The sequence below is a fragment of the Ailuropoda melanoleuca genome, chromosome 16 (genome assembly GCF_002007445.2).
Source record: "Ailuropoda melanoleuca isolate Jingjing chromosome 16, ASM200744v2, whole genome shotgun sequence".
NCBI lineage: Eukaryota > Metazoa > Chordata > Mammalia > Carnivora > Ursidae > Ailuropoda > Ailuropoda melanoleuca.
The window spans coordinates 43949450-43968755 of NC_048233.1; the positions used below are offsets into that span (position 1 = coordinate 43949450).

General features: G+C 46.6%; 1 protein-coding gene across 2 annotated transcripts in view; it reads left to right on the forward strand.

Moving 5' to 3' along the window:
- Window positions 1–19306, forward strand: part of NCKAP1L (NCK associated protein 1 like) — a 38504-nt gene that overhangs the window by 11522 nt on the left and 7676 nt on the right. For both annotated transcript variants that reach the window (XM_002923445.4, XM_034646247.1), the window contains exons 10-26: window positions 2831–2887; window positions 3156–3252; window positions 3789–3898; window positions 4061–4193; window positions 4599–4680; window positions 4863–4921; window positions 5357–5502; window positions 6600–6732; window positions 7022–7141; window positions 9218–9363; window positions 9662–9793; window positions 10885–11103; window positions 12850–12980; window positions 15694–15791; window positions 15900–15993; window positions 16149–16231; window positions 16536–16616. In XM_002923445.4, the coding sequence (XP_002923491.1) occupies window positions 2831–2887; window positions 3156–3252; window positions 3789–3898; window positions 4061–4193; window positions 4599–4680; window positions 4863–4921; window positions 5357–5502; window positions 6600–6732; window positions 7022–7141; window positions 9218–9363; window positions 9662–9793; window positions 10885–11103; window positions 12850–12980; window positions 15694–15791; window positions 15900–15993; window positions 16149–16231; window positions 16536–16616 (1921 nt within the window). The remainder of the gene's footprint in view (window positions 1–2830; window positions 2888–3155; window positions 3253–3788; window positions 3899–4060; window positions 4194–4598; window positions 4681–4862; window positions 4922–5356; window positions 5503–6599; window positions 6733–7021; window positions 7142–9217; window positions 9364–9661; window positions 9794–10884; window positions 11104–12849; window positions 12981–15693; window positions 15792–15899; window positions 15994–16148; window positions 16232–16535; window positions 16617–19306) is intronic.

Sequence of the window (19306 nt, forward strand, 5' to 3'; positions counted from 1 at the left end):
AAGCAAATGGGAGATAACAAATTTAATAAGTAACTCTTTTTTTTTAAAGATTTTATTTATTTATTCGACAGAGATAGAGACAGCCAGCGAGAGAGGGAACACAAGCAGGGGGAGTGGGAGAGGAAGAAGCAGGCTCATAGCGGTGGAGCCTGATGTGGGGCTCGATCCCATAACGCCGGGATCACGGCCTGAGCCAAAGGCAGATGCTTAACCGCTGTGCCACCCAGGCGCCCCCCCGATAAGTAACTCTTTTAAGAAGTTTGTGAAGGGAAGAATAGAGAACTATAAAAAGAGGGAGCTGCTGGATTGAGGAAGGGGTCAAATACCTTTATTATTTTTTATAGTTGTAAACTAAAATCCAAACATGTACAAAATACAAAGAGGAAGTCGACTACAGTCTCATCCCCCAGAATAGTTTGGTGTGTGTCCTCTGGATGCTTGTATGTATATGTAAACGTGTAAAGGTGTGCATGTATTTTCAACCTTATATAAGCAATTTTTAAAGAGCGGTGGATCCACACTCTACATTATGTCCTGCAGTTTGCTTTTTTTCACTCTCTCTATTTTGGATATCCGTGCTTATCAGTCTGCGGAGACCCGTCTTATTCTTTGTGACTGTTGAATAGTATTCTGTTATGTGGCTGAAACCCATTTATTTACCTAATGTACTATGATGGACATTTGAACTGGTTTTGCTTTTCTTTCTTTGTTTTTAATTGAGGCACAGTTGAGACTGTTTCTTTTTTAAAAATATCATTATGATCAATTCCGTAATGAATGTTCTTAGACATAGATCTTTGTGAATGTTTCTATAAGGTAGATTCTCAGAAGTTTATTTTATTTTAATTTTTAAAAGATTCTATTTATTTGAGAGAGAAAAAGAGAGAGAGAGCAAGTTCCTAAGCAGGAGGAAGGGCAGAGGGACAAGCAGCCTTCCTGCTGAACAGGGAGCCACAATGCAGCACTCAACCCCAGGACCCTGGGATCATGACCTGAGCCCAAGTCAGATGTTTAACCGACTGAGCCTCCCAGGTGCCCTGCATGTTTCAAATTCTATTTTTAAAGATTTTATTTATTTATTTATTTGAGAGAGTGAGTGTGAGAGGAGAGAGAGAGAGCAGAGCACACAGGGTGGGAGGGAGGGAGAGGGAGAAGCAGACTCCCCGCTGAGCAGGGAGCCCGACACAGGGCTGGATCCCAAGACCCTGAGAACACGACTTGAGCCGAGCCGAAGGCAGACACGTAACTGGCTGAGCCACCCAGGTGCCCCCGCATATTTCAAATTCTAATAGCTCCTACCAAATTGCCTTCCAAACAGATGTATTATCTACAGTCTATGAGAATACTTATTCCTTATACTCTCAACAACTTGGTATTATAAAAAAAATCATTGTAAGGGTTGAGAAAGAGTAAATCTAAGATTAATAATTAGAAGTTACAGGGGTGGATTTGGGTCTGTGTCTATAGCCATATCTACATACCTATAAAACTTTCTAGTGATTATTGCTTTTAAGGAATGGAAGGCGTCTTTGAAGAGGCTCAGTTCCCCATCAGTAAGAACAGCAAGTAACATGTAAGATTTATAGTGTAGGGAGTTGTTTGGCATAAATGATCTAATTTGATCTTCATGTTACTTATACTCAGGTTTATAAGTATTAATATTTTTTTTATAGATGAGAAAATGGAGCTCAATCTCAATGTCACTCAGTTAATATGGAATTAGGAAATAACTCCAGATTTTTTGACTCTTAATCCTGTCTCTTTCCATCATACCATGTGGAGGTTGAAATAATTATCCCCCAGGAATGCCTCGGAGTTGAATCCTGATTTAATTAAGATCCTTTCCAACCTCAAATTTGTTTGATTGTGTGCCAAGGTCAATAAGGGAGTGGTTTGGAGAAGGGAAAAGACAGGTTATGAAGTTTGACAAACGCAGTGGCAACAGCGATGCTGGACAAGAGGGGACAGATAGGGAGCACACGGAGCCTAAGGTACTGCGGGAGTTTTGAGTGTGGAAGGCAATAGAAAAAAGAGACACATAGTCAGGAGAGTCAAATATTTCAGACAAACAGAGGACAATGACAAGGCCATTGGTGATTCAGCTGTTCACATTGACTTTAGAGAGAGAGGTTTTTAGTGTCAAAGGCCTTGTGGGATTCAGGGGTCAGTGAAAGGTGAGATAGTAAAAAGCATTTAGGTATCTCTGGAGGAGTTTGGCAGTGTGGCAGAAGGGGAAAGTTCAGTAGATTGTCAGGGTCAAGTGAGGGTCTTTCAGGATAAGGGAAGCTTTGAACTCATGTGTTGGAAGAAGAGGATAAACCAGCAGAGAAGGAGAGATTAAAGTGGCAAAGAGATAACTGATAAAGAAAAATTCAAAGAGGGGATGGGTGGGATCCAAGGTAGCGCTGGAGTAAGTGCTCTTACCGAAGAGCGGGGCCTCTGTCATGTTTACGCTCTGCCTCTTCTATTTCCCTCAAACCTGGAAGAGTACTTCGGCCTGACAGTGTCAGGGCAGGAGCACAGGACGAGAAGTCCAGTCCCAGGTTTGCCCCTAAAACTCTATGTAACCCCTGGCAAGTCATTTCTCTTCCCTAGAGATTATTTTCCTCATCTGCAAAACAGTGAAGAGAACTGGATAAGCTCTAAGCTCTGTGAGTCTCTTATTAATAGGCCGGAGGGGAAGGTTGGGTTTGCAGAGATCCTGAGAGTGAGGGCTGCCTGTGCTTCCCGTACATAGGCTGTAGTTTGGAATCTCTCGGGACTGGGACGATGGGACAAGGCCCCTAATCGGTGGTGTGGCCAACGCGGCTGTGCTTGTGTCCATCCTCAGGTATGGCAAGAGAGTGGCAGACATAAAGGAAAGCAAGGAACATGTAATCGCCAACAGGTAAAGATGGGGAATGGGCTCTCCAAGAGGGGATGGAATAGGACTCTCTCCTGACCTTTGTCCTTACCTCAGCCACCCCCCGTTTCTGTACAGCCTTATTGCTTCAGCCCAAGACCTTGCTGCTGCCCCACAGGTTCTCATGTTTTCTTACCGAGTCTAACTGTAACATCGAGCGTTCTTCCTACCCGACACCGCTGCCTAAGTGCCTTAGGGGGATTTGTAATGATGGGAGAGGCATTATTCTCTGGTTTCCACTTTCTTTCCTTAGTGGCCAGTTTCACTGTCAACGGCGCCAGTTTCTGCGGATGGCGGTGAAGGAGCTGGAGACGGTGCTAAGTGATGAGCCGGGACTGTTGGGTCCCAAGGCAAGAGAAAGAAATGGTGGCGGGGGGACGATGGCCAATGACAAAAGCTCTATGTGGGGGGAGTGCCTTGCCATTCCTGAGTTTTTGCATTTCTGAGTCTCCCGTGATCTGTTTGTATATGTGTGTGCTGCTTTGCTCGAATCTTCTTGGGGAACCCTGAAACTGTCTGGAGTCCTTCTTTGGGCGCCATCGGGGGAGTATATCATAGCTACGTGTGTACTTGTCTTATCCTCTATTTGAGTGTGAACTAGTTCAAGACAGAGCTTGCTTTTTTTTTTTCAAACCACATGAATGCCTAGTAAATATTTCTAAGATTTAATAGGGATGAAAAAGTTTTGGCTGTGAGCCGTGTCAACATATGTACATGTCTGATTCTGTTTCACATGGTTTTCTGTGGGTCTCTGTGTTTATTGTCGGACACTATCGCTGATGTGGCTACACAATCGTATCCGTATGCGGATTATCACGATAGTTCTCCGGGCTCTGAAATCTGTTTTTCAAGTTGAAAATTCTCATAGTCCCTGTCCTCTCCTTAGGCGCTTTATGTTTTCATGGCCCTGTCCTTCATTCGTGATGAGGTCACCTGGCTGGTTCGCCACACCGAAAACGTCACCAAGACAAAGACCCCTGAGGACTATGCTGACTCGTTAGTACTCGACATGGTTAAGAGTCTTGACCTTTGACGGACTGGGGGGAAGGGACAGGGAAACCTCAAATGGCCGCAGGAGGCCTCAGTGTCTGCACTGCCTTTGTCTCAGTTGAGATTTCTAGTCTCATAATCTCCCTGTTCTCACCCTCTACTTTGCAGGAGCATTGCAGAACTGCTTTTCTTGTTGGAGGAGATTAGGGCTCTGGTCCGAAGACACATCAAAGTGATACAGCAATACCACCTTCAGTACCTGGCTAGATTTGATGCTCTTGTGCTCAGCGACATCATTCAAGTAAGTTCAATCGCCTCTACTCTGGAAATGTCAGGGAGATCCCGTCATTTCCTCTTGGGGCCACCCTGGCTGAATCTCATGCTCTGTAGATTGTGTGTCAAAAAGCCCGCGCTATTCCTCTGTATGTTTGTTAAAAGGGGGCAGGAAGACTAATAATCTCTGTAGTCTTTTTTTCCCCCTCCTGCATGAAGCTACATAGGAATAGAAGAGAAAAATAAAGAGAAATTGGGTGTCAGCATAGCAGGGAAGCCAAGGAGTTCCCTCCATCTCTTGCTTAGCTCTTTCTCTCTGTTGGCGGTGCTTGGCAGTTCTTGTACGTTCACGCACCGAGTGAGCCTTGTGGTCCTTGTTTCCATCCTGGTGGAACATCTACCCGCTTGATGGCAACTCCAACTTCTCTTTCAGAACCTGTCTGTGTGTCCTGAGGAGGAGTCCATTATCATGTCCTCATTCGTCAGTACTCTCTCCTCCCTGAATCTCAAGCAAGGTAACTGAAGGCACCTGGTGGAGGAAAGGTCTCTATAAGGCTGAACATCTTTTGTTCTAGAAAGATTGATCTCGAGCCAAGGAATAGGACAAGATGACTTTGAAAAGGACCTACCCTTCTGTGGAGTTGGATATAGGGTGCTGTTTTTTTTGTTTTCTTTTAAACTTCTGTTTTTCTTGCAGTTGAGAGTGGAGAGAAATTTGAATTCTCTGGATTGAGGCTGGACTGGTTCCGTCTACAGGTTGGTCTGTTCCTTTTAACGGTTCCCCAGTCTGCGCGTTCTTCCTCCTCAACAATCCCTTCTCTTTTTCTTTCCTAAACTCTCCTGTATAGAGTGATTCAGCATTGAAAACTGCTGATTGAGTGGCGCCCAGGTGACTCAGTCAGTTAAGCATCTGCCTTTGGCTCAGGTCATGATCTTAGAGTCCTGAGACTGAGTCCTACATGGGGCTTTCTGCTCAGTAGGAAGCCTGCTTCTCCCTCTGCCTGCTGCTCTCCCTGTTTGTGCTCTCACTCATTCTCTCTCCCTCAAATAAATAAAAAAAATCTTAAAAAGAAAAGAAAAGAAAAGAAAACTGATTGGCAGGACAAACCCTAGCTGAACTGTAGCTCCAAGGCAAGCCGTCCTTTTCATTTATCTTGTTCCTCTCCACCCTTTTCCTAACTCCAACCATAGGCCTATACCAGCGTGGCTAAGGCTCCCCTGCACCTGCACGAGAACCCTGACTTGGCCAAGGTGATGAATCTCATTGTCTTTCACTCCCGAATGCTGGACTCAGTAGAGAATATACTGGTGGAAACTTCTGACCTGTCTACTTTCTGGTATGTCCTTACGCAGAGCTCTTTACCGTCTGACCCAATCTCTTTCCTGGCCTCTGTGGAGAACAGCTAGGGAACCCTTGTTTTCTTTGAGATCTCCTTAGAGGCAGATGCTCCAACTCACTCATTCCAGCTTCTTCCAAGTGATAGGAATTTGAGGATGGTTTCCTTTTGTGTTGGCTTTCTTTAGGATAATTATCTGGGATAATTCATCAATATGGCTTTTCCCACATTGTTATCTTTGGAAACTTCTCCAGCGTCTTTTTATTCTTGGGACATTGTGATTTAAAAGAGACATGGAAAATGTGGAATTTTAGTAGAGAGAGCTGAAAATAATTGAGAGAGCTGGAGAATAGGGCCTTTGGAGAATGAAACTTAGTTTGTCTTCCTTAGATGTCATTCAGCATTTATCAAGTGACCAGTGTTGTACGTAACTCTATCCTTTGGTAGATCAAACAAACAACACAATATGTTGACTCTGCTCTCTGCATTCAGTAGAGGTGGGGAGATACAACACCCACATGTGAAAAGGACATCAACATAGTAACTGCGAACATAAGCAAGTGTATAAAGAGTGCATGATATTGAGAGGATATAGGGTTGAGGAAAGATTAGTATCATGGAATTAACCTGAGAAAGTTTTCTGGAGCCTGAGTGGTCAAATTTTGGGAGGAATGTGGATTAATATTACTGAAGGACTTCTAAATTAGGAAGAATGGCCCACATCATGCAGAGGTTCTGCAGGAAGAATAGCAAATTTTGTACAAGGGAAGGGAAGAAGATTAGAACTAAACTGCCATGGGGTCCAGTATAAAAGTCTAAAAGTGTTAAGTTTCTTGGTTTCTTGCCTACCTTAACAGTAGGGAAATGTGGGGCACTTGGCTGGCTCAGTCGGTAGAGCATATGACTCTTGATCTCAGGTTCATGAGTTCAAGTCCCATGTTGGGTGGAGAGCTTACTTAAAAAAAAAAAGAGTAGGGAAATGAAGGAAGGCAGGGTGAAGATAAATAAATATTTGTTGAAAGAATGAATATTCTTTCCATCTCAAAGGGTCCAGCTCCACAATCCTGGTTTTAAGTTTCCTTCACCTTTTCCTGCAGCTTCCATCTCCGCACCTTTGAGAAGATGTTTGCCATGACCTTGGAGGAACCAACCATGTTGCGTTATGCCATTGCTTTCCCCCTGATTTGTGCTCATTTTGTCCACTCCACTCATGAGATGTGCCCAGAGGAGGTGGGTTCCCTGAATGCCAAGCCCTGCCATCTCTCTAACCACATTTCATCCTTATTCCCCAAAACACAATTCCAAGGGCTGATTTTGGTCATAAGAAGGGTACACAGATATGTGACACGTGTCGCTAAATATCTCAGCTTGGTGTAGAACGTGTCCTCTCTCTGGGTCTCAGTTTCTTCTTCTGTAGAAGGAGTGGTGGCTCAGGCCACCATCTGCTCAGAGCAGATTATGAGGAAAAAGTGGTTGTCTTGGTGATGACAATTTCTTCCTTGCTTCCTCTTTCCCAAAGTACCCCCACCTGAAGAACCATGGCCTGCATCACTGCAACTCCTTCCTGGAAGAGTTGGCCAAGCAGACCAGCAACTGCGTCCTGGAGATCTGTGCTGAACAACGAAACCTGAGCGAGCAGGTAGGCTCAGACTTCTGTCTCTGTTTCAGTTTCTCTCTGTTTACCTCATCTTCCTCTCAAATGCCGGGTTTCTAACCTTTTCTCCCAAGTAGGGCTAGGGCTTTTGTGTACTTGAGTTTATGGCAGGTTTCTTTTCTTGGTGTAATCCTTCAGTCTTCACTCCCTCAGGACTAGATGGAGGTGTCTAAAAATACTCTTATTTGAACAGCTGCACACCAGCAAAATCTGTGCTCTCATTTGAAGAGTTCTGAGAGATGAGTTAACTTTCTGATTTCTTCCCCTCCTCTCTCTGCCCTGTGTACACGTAGTTAGGACAGTGGCCCCCTACATCACCCATCTTGTCTCACCTTTCTGTCCATCTGTACTCTAATCTGGGGCTCTGTGAACATTTCCAGGCACCTCCTCTGTGTTTATCCTCAAGGTTGCTTTCTTGTCCTTGTCTGCTTGTTCCCCCCTCTCTCCCTTCCCGTGACTGACTCACAGCACCTGGCCATGATGAGCTCAGTCTAAATCTCAGAAAATTTGAAAATAAGGAGCTTCTTTTGCTGTTGCCCTGGAGTCTTTTAGGTTTCCTAGACTACCCACCCTTCCTGGGTTTGACTCAGGCTCTTAACAACTTTGGTAGAAGGATGAGCCAGGATGTGTCTGTGTGTGTGTGTTGTGTAAACATATGGACAGTTAATATTATTGCTTACATAACCTTTCCATCTTCTCATATGTACAATGTGGATGAAAATAGTTCCTTCACAGAGGTATTATAGAGATGAAATGAAGTCAAGCATGTTAGATATTTAGTACACGACTCTCAGTAGAAGCTACCCACTCTATTATTTGGTACTTACTGGGCACTAAGCTCTGTGCTGGGTTTTGGGATGGGCCCAGAAGGAAGTTACGTAATCCCTGCCCTTGGGGAATATCCTGATTTAAGGGAAAAAGGAATACAAATACATGTCAGAAAGAAATTTAAATAAAGATGCAAAGAAGATAAACAAATGTGGTTATGAGTATATTCGTCACTCAATTTGAAGACCTACTACACGCAAGGGACACAGTTAAGGAGATTTGCTCAGTGCTCTATCAAGGATGATGAAAACGTGAGAGGAGGAATTGTTTTCACACACACCAGAACTCTTGCAACCAAGTGAGTATTGCCCCCTCCAAAGTTATCATTTCTGATAAATAATTGGTGATGTTGCCATTACGAATCGAGTTACGTCTTTTTGGAACTAGTTTCAGAATCGACCACAGACATTTTGGCACCATTTCAGGGTCGACATATCTTTAGTGTCGCATCTTTTAGTGCGACTGTGAAGTAACAAAACCAGTTTTCTCACAGCTCTTAGCGCTGTTCTGAGAGTAATTCCGAATGGGGAGTTTCCAGACGTGCTCTGCCCATGCTCAACAGCGTTGGGTTAAATGGAGAGAATTCTAAGATGATTACCTTGAAGGAGATACCAGAATATATATAATTCTATCTCACATTTTCTGTGCAGCTGACTGGGTATCTCGGTGATGAGAAGGGATGCAGAATTGGTGTTTAACTAGCAAGAAATATGCTGTCTTATAAAAAAAAAAAAAGAAGTGGAAAGAGAGTGCTGGTCATGTTGTGAGCTCTGAGTCCGTGGAGAGCTGTGGTAGTTTGGGTAGCTGACTCCATGGGACAGAATATGTGCAAATGTAGATGGTTGTTCCATGCAAGCAAAAAACAACTGTCTTCCCAGGTTGGAAGATGCGAGAAACTGCAGTTGAACGGAGCTCTTAGATCCTATCCTTTTACTTGAATTTTTCCATCAGGAAAGTCTCTCTCTCAGGATGTGGGTGGGGACTTGATGATCTGACCCATAAGACACACTGCCATTTTGGAACTTTGAGCCCTAACCATGAGGGCATTTAGTGAAAACTGAAAGAAGTGAGTGCAGTTCAAGTGGGCCCCCATTAGAGAAAGAGATGCTGGAAGGAAAGAGACAGAAAGGTGGAAGAATGAAAGAAGGGACTAACGAGGACCTGTTAGATGGGCTTCTTGTCAGCTCTAGGAGGGAGTCGCATTTGTCTCCTCACTTGGGTTTGTTCCTACAGCTTTTACCCAAGCACTGTGCCACCACCATCAGCAAGGCCAAGAATAAGAAAGCCACAAAGCAGAAGCAGACCCCCAGAAAAGGAGAGCCCGAGAGGGACAAGCCGGGAGCCGAGAGTCACCGGAAGAACCGCAGCATTGTCACCAAGTGAGGACCTGGGCCCTTGAGGGCCAGGTGGGCACTCCTCGAAGAAGGCAGAGCAGGGCAGAGGGAAGGTGATACAGCACGAGAGCCTGGAGGTGGTGGCGGGGAACGACAGAGAGGGAAAAGCACTCACATGTGCATTTTCTCCTTTGCCTTTGAGGGCAGCTTCCGTGCGTACTGGTCTAGGAGTCCTAGAAGATGAAAGGGTCTGAGTGTCATGGGCCGGACAAATCCTTCCCAGATACCAGCAGGTAGTGCCAGACCCGTAATCAAGGCTCATTTTACTTTCTCAATTTCCCAGCATGGACAAGCTGCACTTAAACTTGACAGAACTGGCACTGACAATGAATCATGTACACAGCTTCTCCGTGTTTGAACACACCATCTTCCCTTCTGAGTATCTCAGCAGCCATCTGGAGGCCAGACTCAACAGGTACCACTCTTTCCGTGTCTTCTATGTGGGCCTCCTATGATCGTTCCGAAAATTGGGTTCTGTGAGATTCACCTTGGTGGTCATTCTGATGCAGTCCATCTGGCATAGGCCTCGAGTATCTTAGTAAAATCTAACTAACAAAAAGGGTCCGAAACTTCTACGGGTGGTTTTGGGAGACAAGCAGAGTTGATCACTGCTGCCTTAGTAGAGTGAGCAGGGCTTTTGCAGTCAGCAGACCTGTATTGACATCCTGGCGCTTGGCCAAGACCCTGGGGCAGGGATTCTGACTTGTTTGAACCTTAGTTTCCGACCCTGTAAATAAGGATAATGATATTTACCTCATAATGAGAATTACCTGTAATTGAGAATTGGTATAAAATTAAAGGTAATAAATAACGAGTACAAAGTTCCTGACATATATAGGCTTCAATAAAATAGATTCCCTTCCTTCCACCGTGCCTCTCTTTCCATTGCCTCCTGAAGTAGGAGGAACATTCCTGATATTGGAATTGAGCACTCTAGTTAGCAATTAGGGAAATGAGCAGAAGAATGATTTTGAATAATCCCCTAGTCTTCTGTGTTTTGTTTTGTAATATGTTGCCTCACTCGAGTTGCCAAGGAAGGCCTGCTTGAGAAAGTGACATTTGAGTAAACTCCTGAAGGAATTGAGGAAGCCAAGTGTGTGACTATCTGGGGCAAGAGCATTCTAGGTAGAGGAACTAGCCAGTGCAAAGGCTCTGGGGTAGGAGCCTGCCTGGAATGTTCAGGGGCCACACGGGAGGTCAGCAGGGCTGGAGCAGAGGAACCAGGGACAGACGGGTCATATGTGAGGTTAGAGAGATGGGGGGACTGGCAGATTATGTAGGTGTTTCTGTGTCATCGTAAGCACTTTGACTTTTATTCTGAGTGAGATGGGAGGCCTTGGCAGGGTTCGAGCAGAGCAGGAATGATAAACGTACCTGCTGGGTTGCTGTGAGATTTAAAGGAGATACTGTGTGTAGTTAAATCATAGCCCAGCTCCTGGAACACAGTATAAATGTGCTGTTACTGTGTTCAGTATTATGACTGTGATTATGATTTTTGTCTCCCAGAGCCATTGTGTGGCTGGCTGGCTACAATGCCACGACCCAGGAGATTGCAAGGCCTTCTGAGCTGTTGGCAGGAGTCAAAGCCTATGTCAGTTTCATACAGTCACTGGCCCAGTTTGTGGGTGCAGATGTTTCTCGAGTCATCCGCAATGCCCTCCTCCAGCAGACACAGCCACTGGATTCGTGTGGGGAACAGACCATCACCACTCTCTACACAAACTGGTCGGTGTTGCTTATCCTCTTCCACTGCCTTACCTCTTCGTTAACACTTTTTTCTTTACAGGGTCAGAACTCGGGTCCAGGCGTTTTAGCTCCCAGGGTCATAGACCCTCCAGCAGAGGCTTGTTTGTGCTTTGGGACTAGAGCAGTAAGCGGGGCAAACCCAGATCCCCTTCTGTCCATGGGGGACCTTCCGTGTAACATCCATTCATCTACTCTGTAGCAATTGAACCTTTTTCCTCCCCCCCCACCGCCGTATTTTTAAAGATTTATTTATTTATTTCAGAAACAGCACCCTCGTGTGCTTTTGTGCAGGTGGGGGGAGGGGCAGAAGGAGAAGGGGAGAGTCCCAGGCCGACTCCCCGCTGAGCGCAGAGCCCAATACAGTGTTTGATCCCATGACCCTCAGATCATGACCTGAGCCGAAATCAAGAGCTGGACGCTTAACTGACTCAGCCACCCAGGTGCCCCTGACCTTTTTCTTCTTAATCTCCAGTTCCTAATCTTCCTTTTCCGGATTCTCACTGTTTTAATTTCAAATGCTGTCTCTTCCTCTTTCTGCAGTTCTTTTATTTCTCTTTTTGTTCAGCTTCTCTCCCTGAAGACCATTCTGTCTAACACTGTACCTCCAGGATACTATTGCTTCACCTCTGACATGACCATGTCAAGTCTAGCAGATTGTTAATAAGAAAGGGGCCTCCTCTCCAAAAAAAACGAGAGGAGGTAGGAATTAGTAATTCCTTTGAGATTTTAGGGATGGAAAGGAGCTGGATTCCTACCTCCCCAAGCCACTGGGTGGCGCTCTTATTCCAATATCAGCTCAGCAGGAGCCAGGTTCAAAGAATCCCGAGTTGGGGAAAGACCGAGACAAGGTTTGCAAGTAAAAATACCAACAAGGGCCTGTCAGGAAAGGTGAATGGATATTGTGGGTTAGGGGAAGACGGAGCCGGTAAAGAGGGGTGCTCCTCTGATGGCGGCTGCCACCTGTTACCTCCCGCTGAAACCTTAGTTTTAATGTAAAATCTCCAAGGTTCAAAATTTTGACAACAAATTCAAATCAAAAGAAAAATAAACTCGATTTTGATGGCTGGGTTTGGCCCACCTGTGGTTAGCTTGTGACCTCCGTCGGACCTAGGCCCAGAACTAGTGGCTGGGTGAGTGGCACGGGTTGGCCATGCCCTCCTTCGCTGACAGTGGCTAAAGCCCTTTTCAGCTTCCCAGGAGGTCAGGGGGAGTATCCGGAGACCGGGGGACCAGTGTTCACGAGGCTTCTGTCTGTCCAGGAGGTCTGACTTAGGGTCCACTTCCAGAATCCTAAGTTCTCAGTCCAACGTTCTCACTGGAGAGGTTGAGGCCAAGTATGTTTCAAAGGACCCCAATTAGCAGGAATTTTTTTTTTCTCGTCAGTTTAGGCTTGTCTTACCTGACAGAGAAAGGCCAAAGGGTGAGGGAGAGAATAGTTGGAAAAAGAACAGGGGCTGAGGGAGGGGAATGCACACTGTTACATTTGACAGCCCAGTGAAATACCCTGCAGACTGCAGGAGAAGTGGAATCACATTACTGCCAGTTGTTTTTGGGCCAATAGCTTGGGGTGTTAATTAGAGTGTTTTACTGTCTTCTTTGAAGTCTCTTCTCCCCACCCCAGCCTTTGGCAGAGTTTCTCTTCCTGAGCCCCGTGGTGGTAGGGAGTGATGGTAGGGAGAAAAGACTGAATGCTAATCTTGGGTGCTTTCTTGGCGGATCCTGTAGGTACCTAGAAAGTCTGCTTAGACAGGCGAGCGGCGGGACCATCATCCTCTCCCCAGCCATGCAGGCCTTCATCAGCCTTCCCAGGGAGGGGGAGCAGAACTTCAGCGCAGAGGAGTTCTCTGACATCTCTGGTGAGCCCAGGGCCTGGTCTCCTTGTCAAGGAGCTGAGCCTTTCCCCTCAGTACGGATCTCAGCCTACAGAACTCATCTAAATTCCCCTACCTTCCCAGAGGCTCATTCTGTACGCTCCTCAGCGTCTCTGTGAGATTACATGTTAGGGACAGTGAAGGGATCCTAAGTGGGACCCAGAATTGAGGAGTGGTCTGGGGGGGGCAGGTAGAGAGGGAAAATGAGGGAAGGTAGGAGCTAGGCAAGGGCACTCGAGTCACCGAAAGCGTTTATTTTTAGAAGGGTGGTGAATAGTTATTTTCCATTTCCACACAGAATAAAGAGTGGGATATACAATGAAGGCTAAAGGATAAATATAAGGAGGACATTCTGATACTTGGAATTACTAAATAGTGGTCTGATGTCATGGCATCTTCTTTCTTAGGGATAAATTTTAGGGCCTCACTTAGCCAGAGCTTGGGTTGCTAATGTATAACAATGATGATAAAATAATAGATGACATTCACTGTGGGCTAAGTTCTGAATGATCACATATATTAACGCCTTTAATCCTCACAATGGCTTTGAGATAGGTACTCTCATCACCCCCATCTTACAGATGAGGACGTAGAGACACAGAGAGGTTAAGGAGCTTGCCCAAGGTCACCCATTCATAAATGGTAGAACTGGGATTTCAACTCAAGGCAGTCAGATTCTAGAACCTGGGTGCTTAATCATATGCAGTGGTGCCCCCAGTCGGTAGAAGTGCTTTGGTGTCTCAAGGCCAGTGGGTAAGGGCTGTGGAGTAAATGAGTTGGGGAGTTGTTCTCTTTTTTAAAGAGGGCTGGCAGCCATACAGATCCTTTTTAATGGATTTGTTTTACTGACGTATTGGTGAACTATCATTGTGCTTCTTCCTTCCTCTCACCTCCATATAAGTCATGGATCCTGCGTGGTGTTGGGGGCAGGTGGAGGATGTTTCCACGACCCTGCCTTCTCCATTCTTCCCTTTCCTTGGTCGGGGGAGGGGGGTGTGATGAGAGAGTGCACAGTTCTCTTGTCCAGCTCTGTCTCCTTACCCTCATTCGGACTCCATCAGTAAGCCGACCCTACTCTTTGCTTGCTGGAGGTTTCAGATGTCCCCTGTCATCAACTGCACCCACAAACTGTAGGCAGCATCCAAAATCGGCTTTAGGTCTTGCTGACAACTGATGAGCAGCGGGAGGTAAGGCTGGTTCCCCCTTCTACCACCCCCACCCCAATTTCCCTGAGTTACCATGGTGATGGGGCCATGCTACTATAAAAATAGATAGATGGAAAGAGAAGGATGGCCCAGGGTTACTAGCCTGGAGTTGAGAAAACTAGAGCGGAGGATTGGCGGATCCAAACTGGTGGGTCGGTGTCTTCTCTCTAGGGCAGGCCGTTCGGCTCCTCTTCCTCTCTGTCAGCCATTTTAGCATTAGCGAGTTGACCAGGTGGGAGGTCTTTTTTCTAGTTCTCAGTTCAGTTCTTCCTACTGTAAATAGGAGAGGCCAAAAATGAGTAGTATTTCATCCAGACAGGGCTCTGACCAGTTCCACTTCCTCTGTCCTTGGTAGAGCCCGAGATCTACCTTCCAGGGAGAACCCGAGTCCTGCCTTCAAGGACTAGAGGGTGACTCTTGATTTCTTTCCCTGCTGACCTTTTATTAACTATGTTAAACTCACTTTTCTGCTACGGGTCTCTTGTGTTACTTTTGGTCTTTTATGGTTTTTCTCTGCTGGGATGGCCTATGGCCGAAGATCATTGCTGGAGCTCCTTCCTATTTAGATTTGTCTCTAGCGTTTCTAACAGGGGATTTCCCCAGGCAGGTTTCATTTAGTTCACAGAGGGCCAGAAGCAGGATGGGTAGGGACCCGTAAGGCATCCGGGCAGACTAGAGGAAGAAGGAGTCAGAGGAAAAAACAACCGGGATTCTGGGGATGTGTGTTGATTAGGAAAAAGAAAAGGTAGGTCAAGGAGAGGAAAATTTGGACAGTGAGGGAAGTGGAGGGATTCGGAACATAGAAAACCCCAGACCTTAGATAAGGAACCAGTTGTGATACCTACAGTAAGGGGCAGTCGGATGTTGTACTAGGTTTCAGGTACCAGCCCTTGACTTGGCTAAGTGACCTTGGACAAGCACTTAACTCCCCTGTGTCTGTTAAACCAGACTGATGTGCCATATACTTCAGAGGGCTGTCAGTAACGATCAGAACAATAATCCTTTAATCATAAATATCTTTATGAGTTTCCAAGGCTTTTATAATGGTATCTTATTTACTCTCATATCAACTCTGTGAAGTATTCAGGGCAGATACTAATGTCTTCATTTTACAGAGAAGAAAATTGAGGCTCAGAAAGGGTCAGTGACTTGTTAAGCTCTTATATCTAATAAGGTTAGTACAGCTAGCCCAGCAAGAACAACCCAGGTACCACATGAAGGGACTTGGAAAAGTATAGATTCCTGCAAGACTGTAAAGTGAATATCACTTGTGTTAAATCTTCGTGTGAGTACCAGAGGGGAGAAGGTGATTTGTCTCACAGGCAGGCCAGACCTGTCCGCTGAATGTGGGATTTCAGGCCCCTTTTGCTCCCCAACTTCCCACTTCCTTTCCTGGATGAAAGACATTGTAAATGTTCAGATTACTCTCTACTTGTGGTGTAAACTCCCCAGTGCCCCCCGAGCCCCCCGGGACGTCTGTAACTCTATTGCAGAGATGCGGGCCTTGGCTGAACTCTTGGGCCCCTACGGCATGAAGTTCCTGAGTGAAAACCTGATGTGGCATGTGACCTCTCAAATTGTGGAGCTGAAGGTACTGTGGAAGCCAGGCTTGGGGGAAGGGGTAGGAGTAGGAGACCGGGGGAAAGAGGTACCACGGTTTCGTCTTTTCCTGCCGAATGTCTCTGTGTCCTGGCTGCAGAAGCTGGTGGTGGAAAACATGGATGTACTTGTTCAGATCCGCTCCAACTTCAGCAAGGCAGACCTGATGGCTTCTCTGCTGCCCCAGCTGACAGGTGAGCACCTCCCTCACGGGAGGAGGAACTACGGGAACCGCATTGCGGATGACAGGGCTTTTGGGGAAGATTGGGGGGGTCGGCTGGGTCTGCAGAAGCGAAACCATCACTATTCTCCTGAGTTCTACTTTTCTGATGCCCTTCATTCTCCTCAGGGGCTGATAACGTGCTGAAACGCATGACCATCATTGGAGTTATCCTCACTTTTCGGGCCATGGCCCAAGAGGGACTTCGGGAGGTGAGCTGGGGGGAAAGGGCTGCCTCAGAATCACCGAGGCTCTGAGGGCGGGGTTTGTATGAGAAGTCGTAGGAACATGTGGTGAGCATTGAGGAGAAAGGAGGAACTTAATTTGGTAGAGGTCCTGGGAGATCTCTGGGGATAGACGAGTGGAGGACACCTAGGGGCAGGATGACAGGGATGGTGTGGGAGGCCGGCTGGGTCCTTATCTAAGACGAGGCCCTTTTGTTTGTTAGTTTCCAGCTATCTCTGAAGGTACCAGCGGCTCTGTCCTGGGGACTCATTTATCTTCTCTCCCTTCCAGGTGTTCTCCTCCCACTGCCCATTTCTTATGGGTCCCATTGAGTGCCTGAAGGAGTATGTCACTCCAGACACAGACATCAAGGTATGCGACAGTGCAAAGTAGAATCCACTTAGGAAGTTTTTGTTGTTGAGAAGGACGTAGCCGGGATCTTGTAAGGGAGGGGAGCTCTGAGGATGAGCCAGCATTTGAATAGGAAAGTACTGGGGGAGATTTTGTGGAGAGAGGAGCACTGGTCAGACAATATTTTTGAAGAGAGAGGGCAGAGCTGGGGAGACACGAGGGGAGGCAGAGATGTGGAAGCCTGGCTGACCTGTGGGAGTTGGGGAAACGTTACTGGAAACAGCTAAGATCTAGGATAGTATCTGTAGGTTTTCACCTAAAGTGTGCAAATTAGATACAGAACCACGTGCAAAGAGGTCCCCTCATCAGTCAAGAGCTTAGGTGCTTCTTTGTAAAAAGATTTATTGCTTCCATCCCCTCCCACCCTGCCTACCCTCAAAGTTGCCTTTTTCTGGCCTTTCCTTTCTCCTAGTTCTGGAACCTTCTGGTTCCTTTATGTCTATGTCACGAGGCTCGGGCCCCCATTTACTAGAGAGATGTAAGGAGGAGGGGCTTCTGCAGGCACCCCGAGTAAACAGCTGGTTCTCTGCCCCTCCCACACCTCTGCAGTATCTCCTTGTCTTTTGAAAAACCTGAAACACACAAGTCTTTACTTGGGGTATATAGCCAAAGGCTGGGGACGAGGGCTTTCAAACGCACAGAGCAGGCCACTTCTCTTACAACTGATTCCTTCCACAGAGGGCCCTGTGATTAAGAGGGAACCCGTCAGCAGGAAGAATTAAAATTAGATGTCGAGGAAAAACTTCCTTACCTTGAGATCAAAAGAGTTGTGAAATCTCCCCTTCCCTCTGCCCAAACTTAAGGATGAAGCAGCCGTGGGAGCTGTGTGGGTTTGATGTTTTGCCGGGATGGCTGCCCCTTCTGACTGTTCTTTCATGGACAGCCCGGGTTTCTGGCAGCTGCCGAGAGTTGGGGACGGAGGCTGTAGACTGTCACGAGCTTGTCTACCTGTGTCTCCCGGGCAGCACGGGGTTTTAGGCTCTGCCTGCTTGTAAAAATAAGCAGGTTGGAGCAGAGAAAGGGGCACGGTGGCCTGTCCATCACAGATTCTGTTATGCCTCAGAGGAGTGCGAAGATTAAGGAAAGAGAAAATAAGACCCCTTCGGTCCACCCTTTCTTCCTCCGGAGCACCGCAGGTTGTGGGCCAGGTCCCTGACCTCCCCAGCCGTGGTCACCGTGAGCACGCTCGTTTAGCTATAGGGAATTTAAAGAAAGGGCAGAGCAGAATGTGGCAAAGGTTTGCCTTCTATGTGTACATCGGTATGTCTGCAGGGCTCTTTGCATGAGATACCCCACTCAGTTTTCTACTCTGGAAACACAGTCCTTGTTCTCTCAGAACACCTTTTTAAAGAAGATTTATTTATTTATTTTAGGCGGGGAGGAGCAGAAGGAGAGAGAATGTCAAGCAGACTCCATGCTGAGCTCGGAGCCCAACACAGGGCTCGATCTCACACCCTGAGATCACGACCTGAGCCAAAACCAAGAGTCAGACGCTCAGCTGACTGCACAACCCAGACCCCCAATCTCTCAGAACATTTTAAAATAATTTTTTTAAATCTCAAACAAGGGGGCGCCTGGGTGGCTTCAGTTGATTAAGTGTCTGCCTTTGGCTCAGGTCGTGATCCCAGGGTCCTGGGATCGAGTCCCCACATCGGGCTCCCTGCTCAGTAGGAGTCTGCTTCTCCCTCTCTCTCTGCCCCTCCCCACCTGCTCATGCTCTCTCCTGCTATCTCTCTCTCAAATAAATAAAGAAAATCTTCAAACAAACAAACAAACAAAAAACCAAAAACCAAAAAGGAGAAATGGAAGTGAAAAGTTCCTGGCTTTGAGATAAAGGAAGAGAAGGAAAGGAATAACGTTTATTGGTCTTTTAGTGACTCTGAGTGTGTAGGGTAGAGGTTTTACACATGTGGTCTAATTTAATCTCCACAACAACGCTGTGAGGTATTATTATCCCAGCTTTACAGATGAGAAAACTGAGGCTCAAAGAGGTAAAGTAACCTTTAGCTGAGGTCACACATTTAGACAGTGGTGGTCCTGGGATTTGAGCCCAGATCTTCTCACTCCAAGGCCTTTGTCTCTCCTCAGAGGCCATGAGGTTTTAAAGGATTATTTTCTAGGTGGGCGAGACAAGCCGTAGGTCTCACCTCCTCTCTGAAAAGGTAACTGCTCATCCCAGGCTGGTGTGTGACCCATGCTAAGTCAGTGGTGCCACTTTAAGGAGGGAGAGAAGGGTTTGGGCTGAGATATTCAAGGAGGGCTTCAGAGATAATATGAGATTTGAGCCAAGGCTCGAGGCATGGGTGTCACTTAGCTGTAAGTAGAGAGCAGGAAAGGACGCTGAAGGAGAGGGAAACACATGCACCAAGGTATGGAAGTCAGGAAGCGAGGTTTGGAGTTTGGAGACAGTGAATCAATGACCCTGACCGCATTGACTGTAGGAAGCACCTGCAGAAAAAAGATTGAGAAAGTCAATTGTACTATGGAGTGTCTGAATACCGAGCAAAAGCATTTGTGCTTTCCCCCCGTAGGTTAGGGAGAGCCGTGAAAGGAATACCTAGACAAGGTGAGAGTACACCGAAAGTTTAAGAACTGTGATCCAGGAATCCCAACTACCTGTAGCTTCTGCCAAGCGCTTCTCTCCTGGGAAT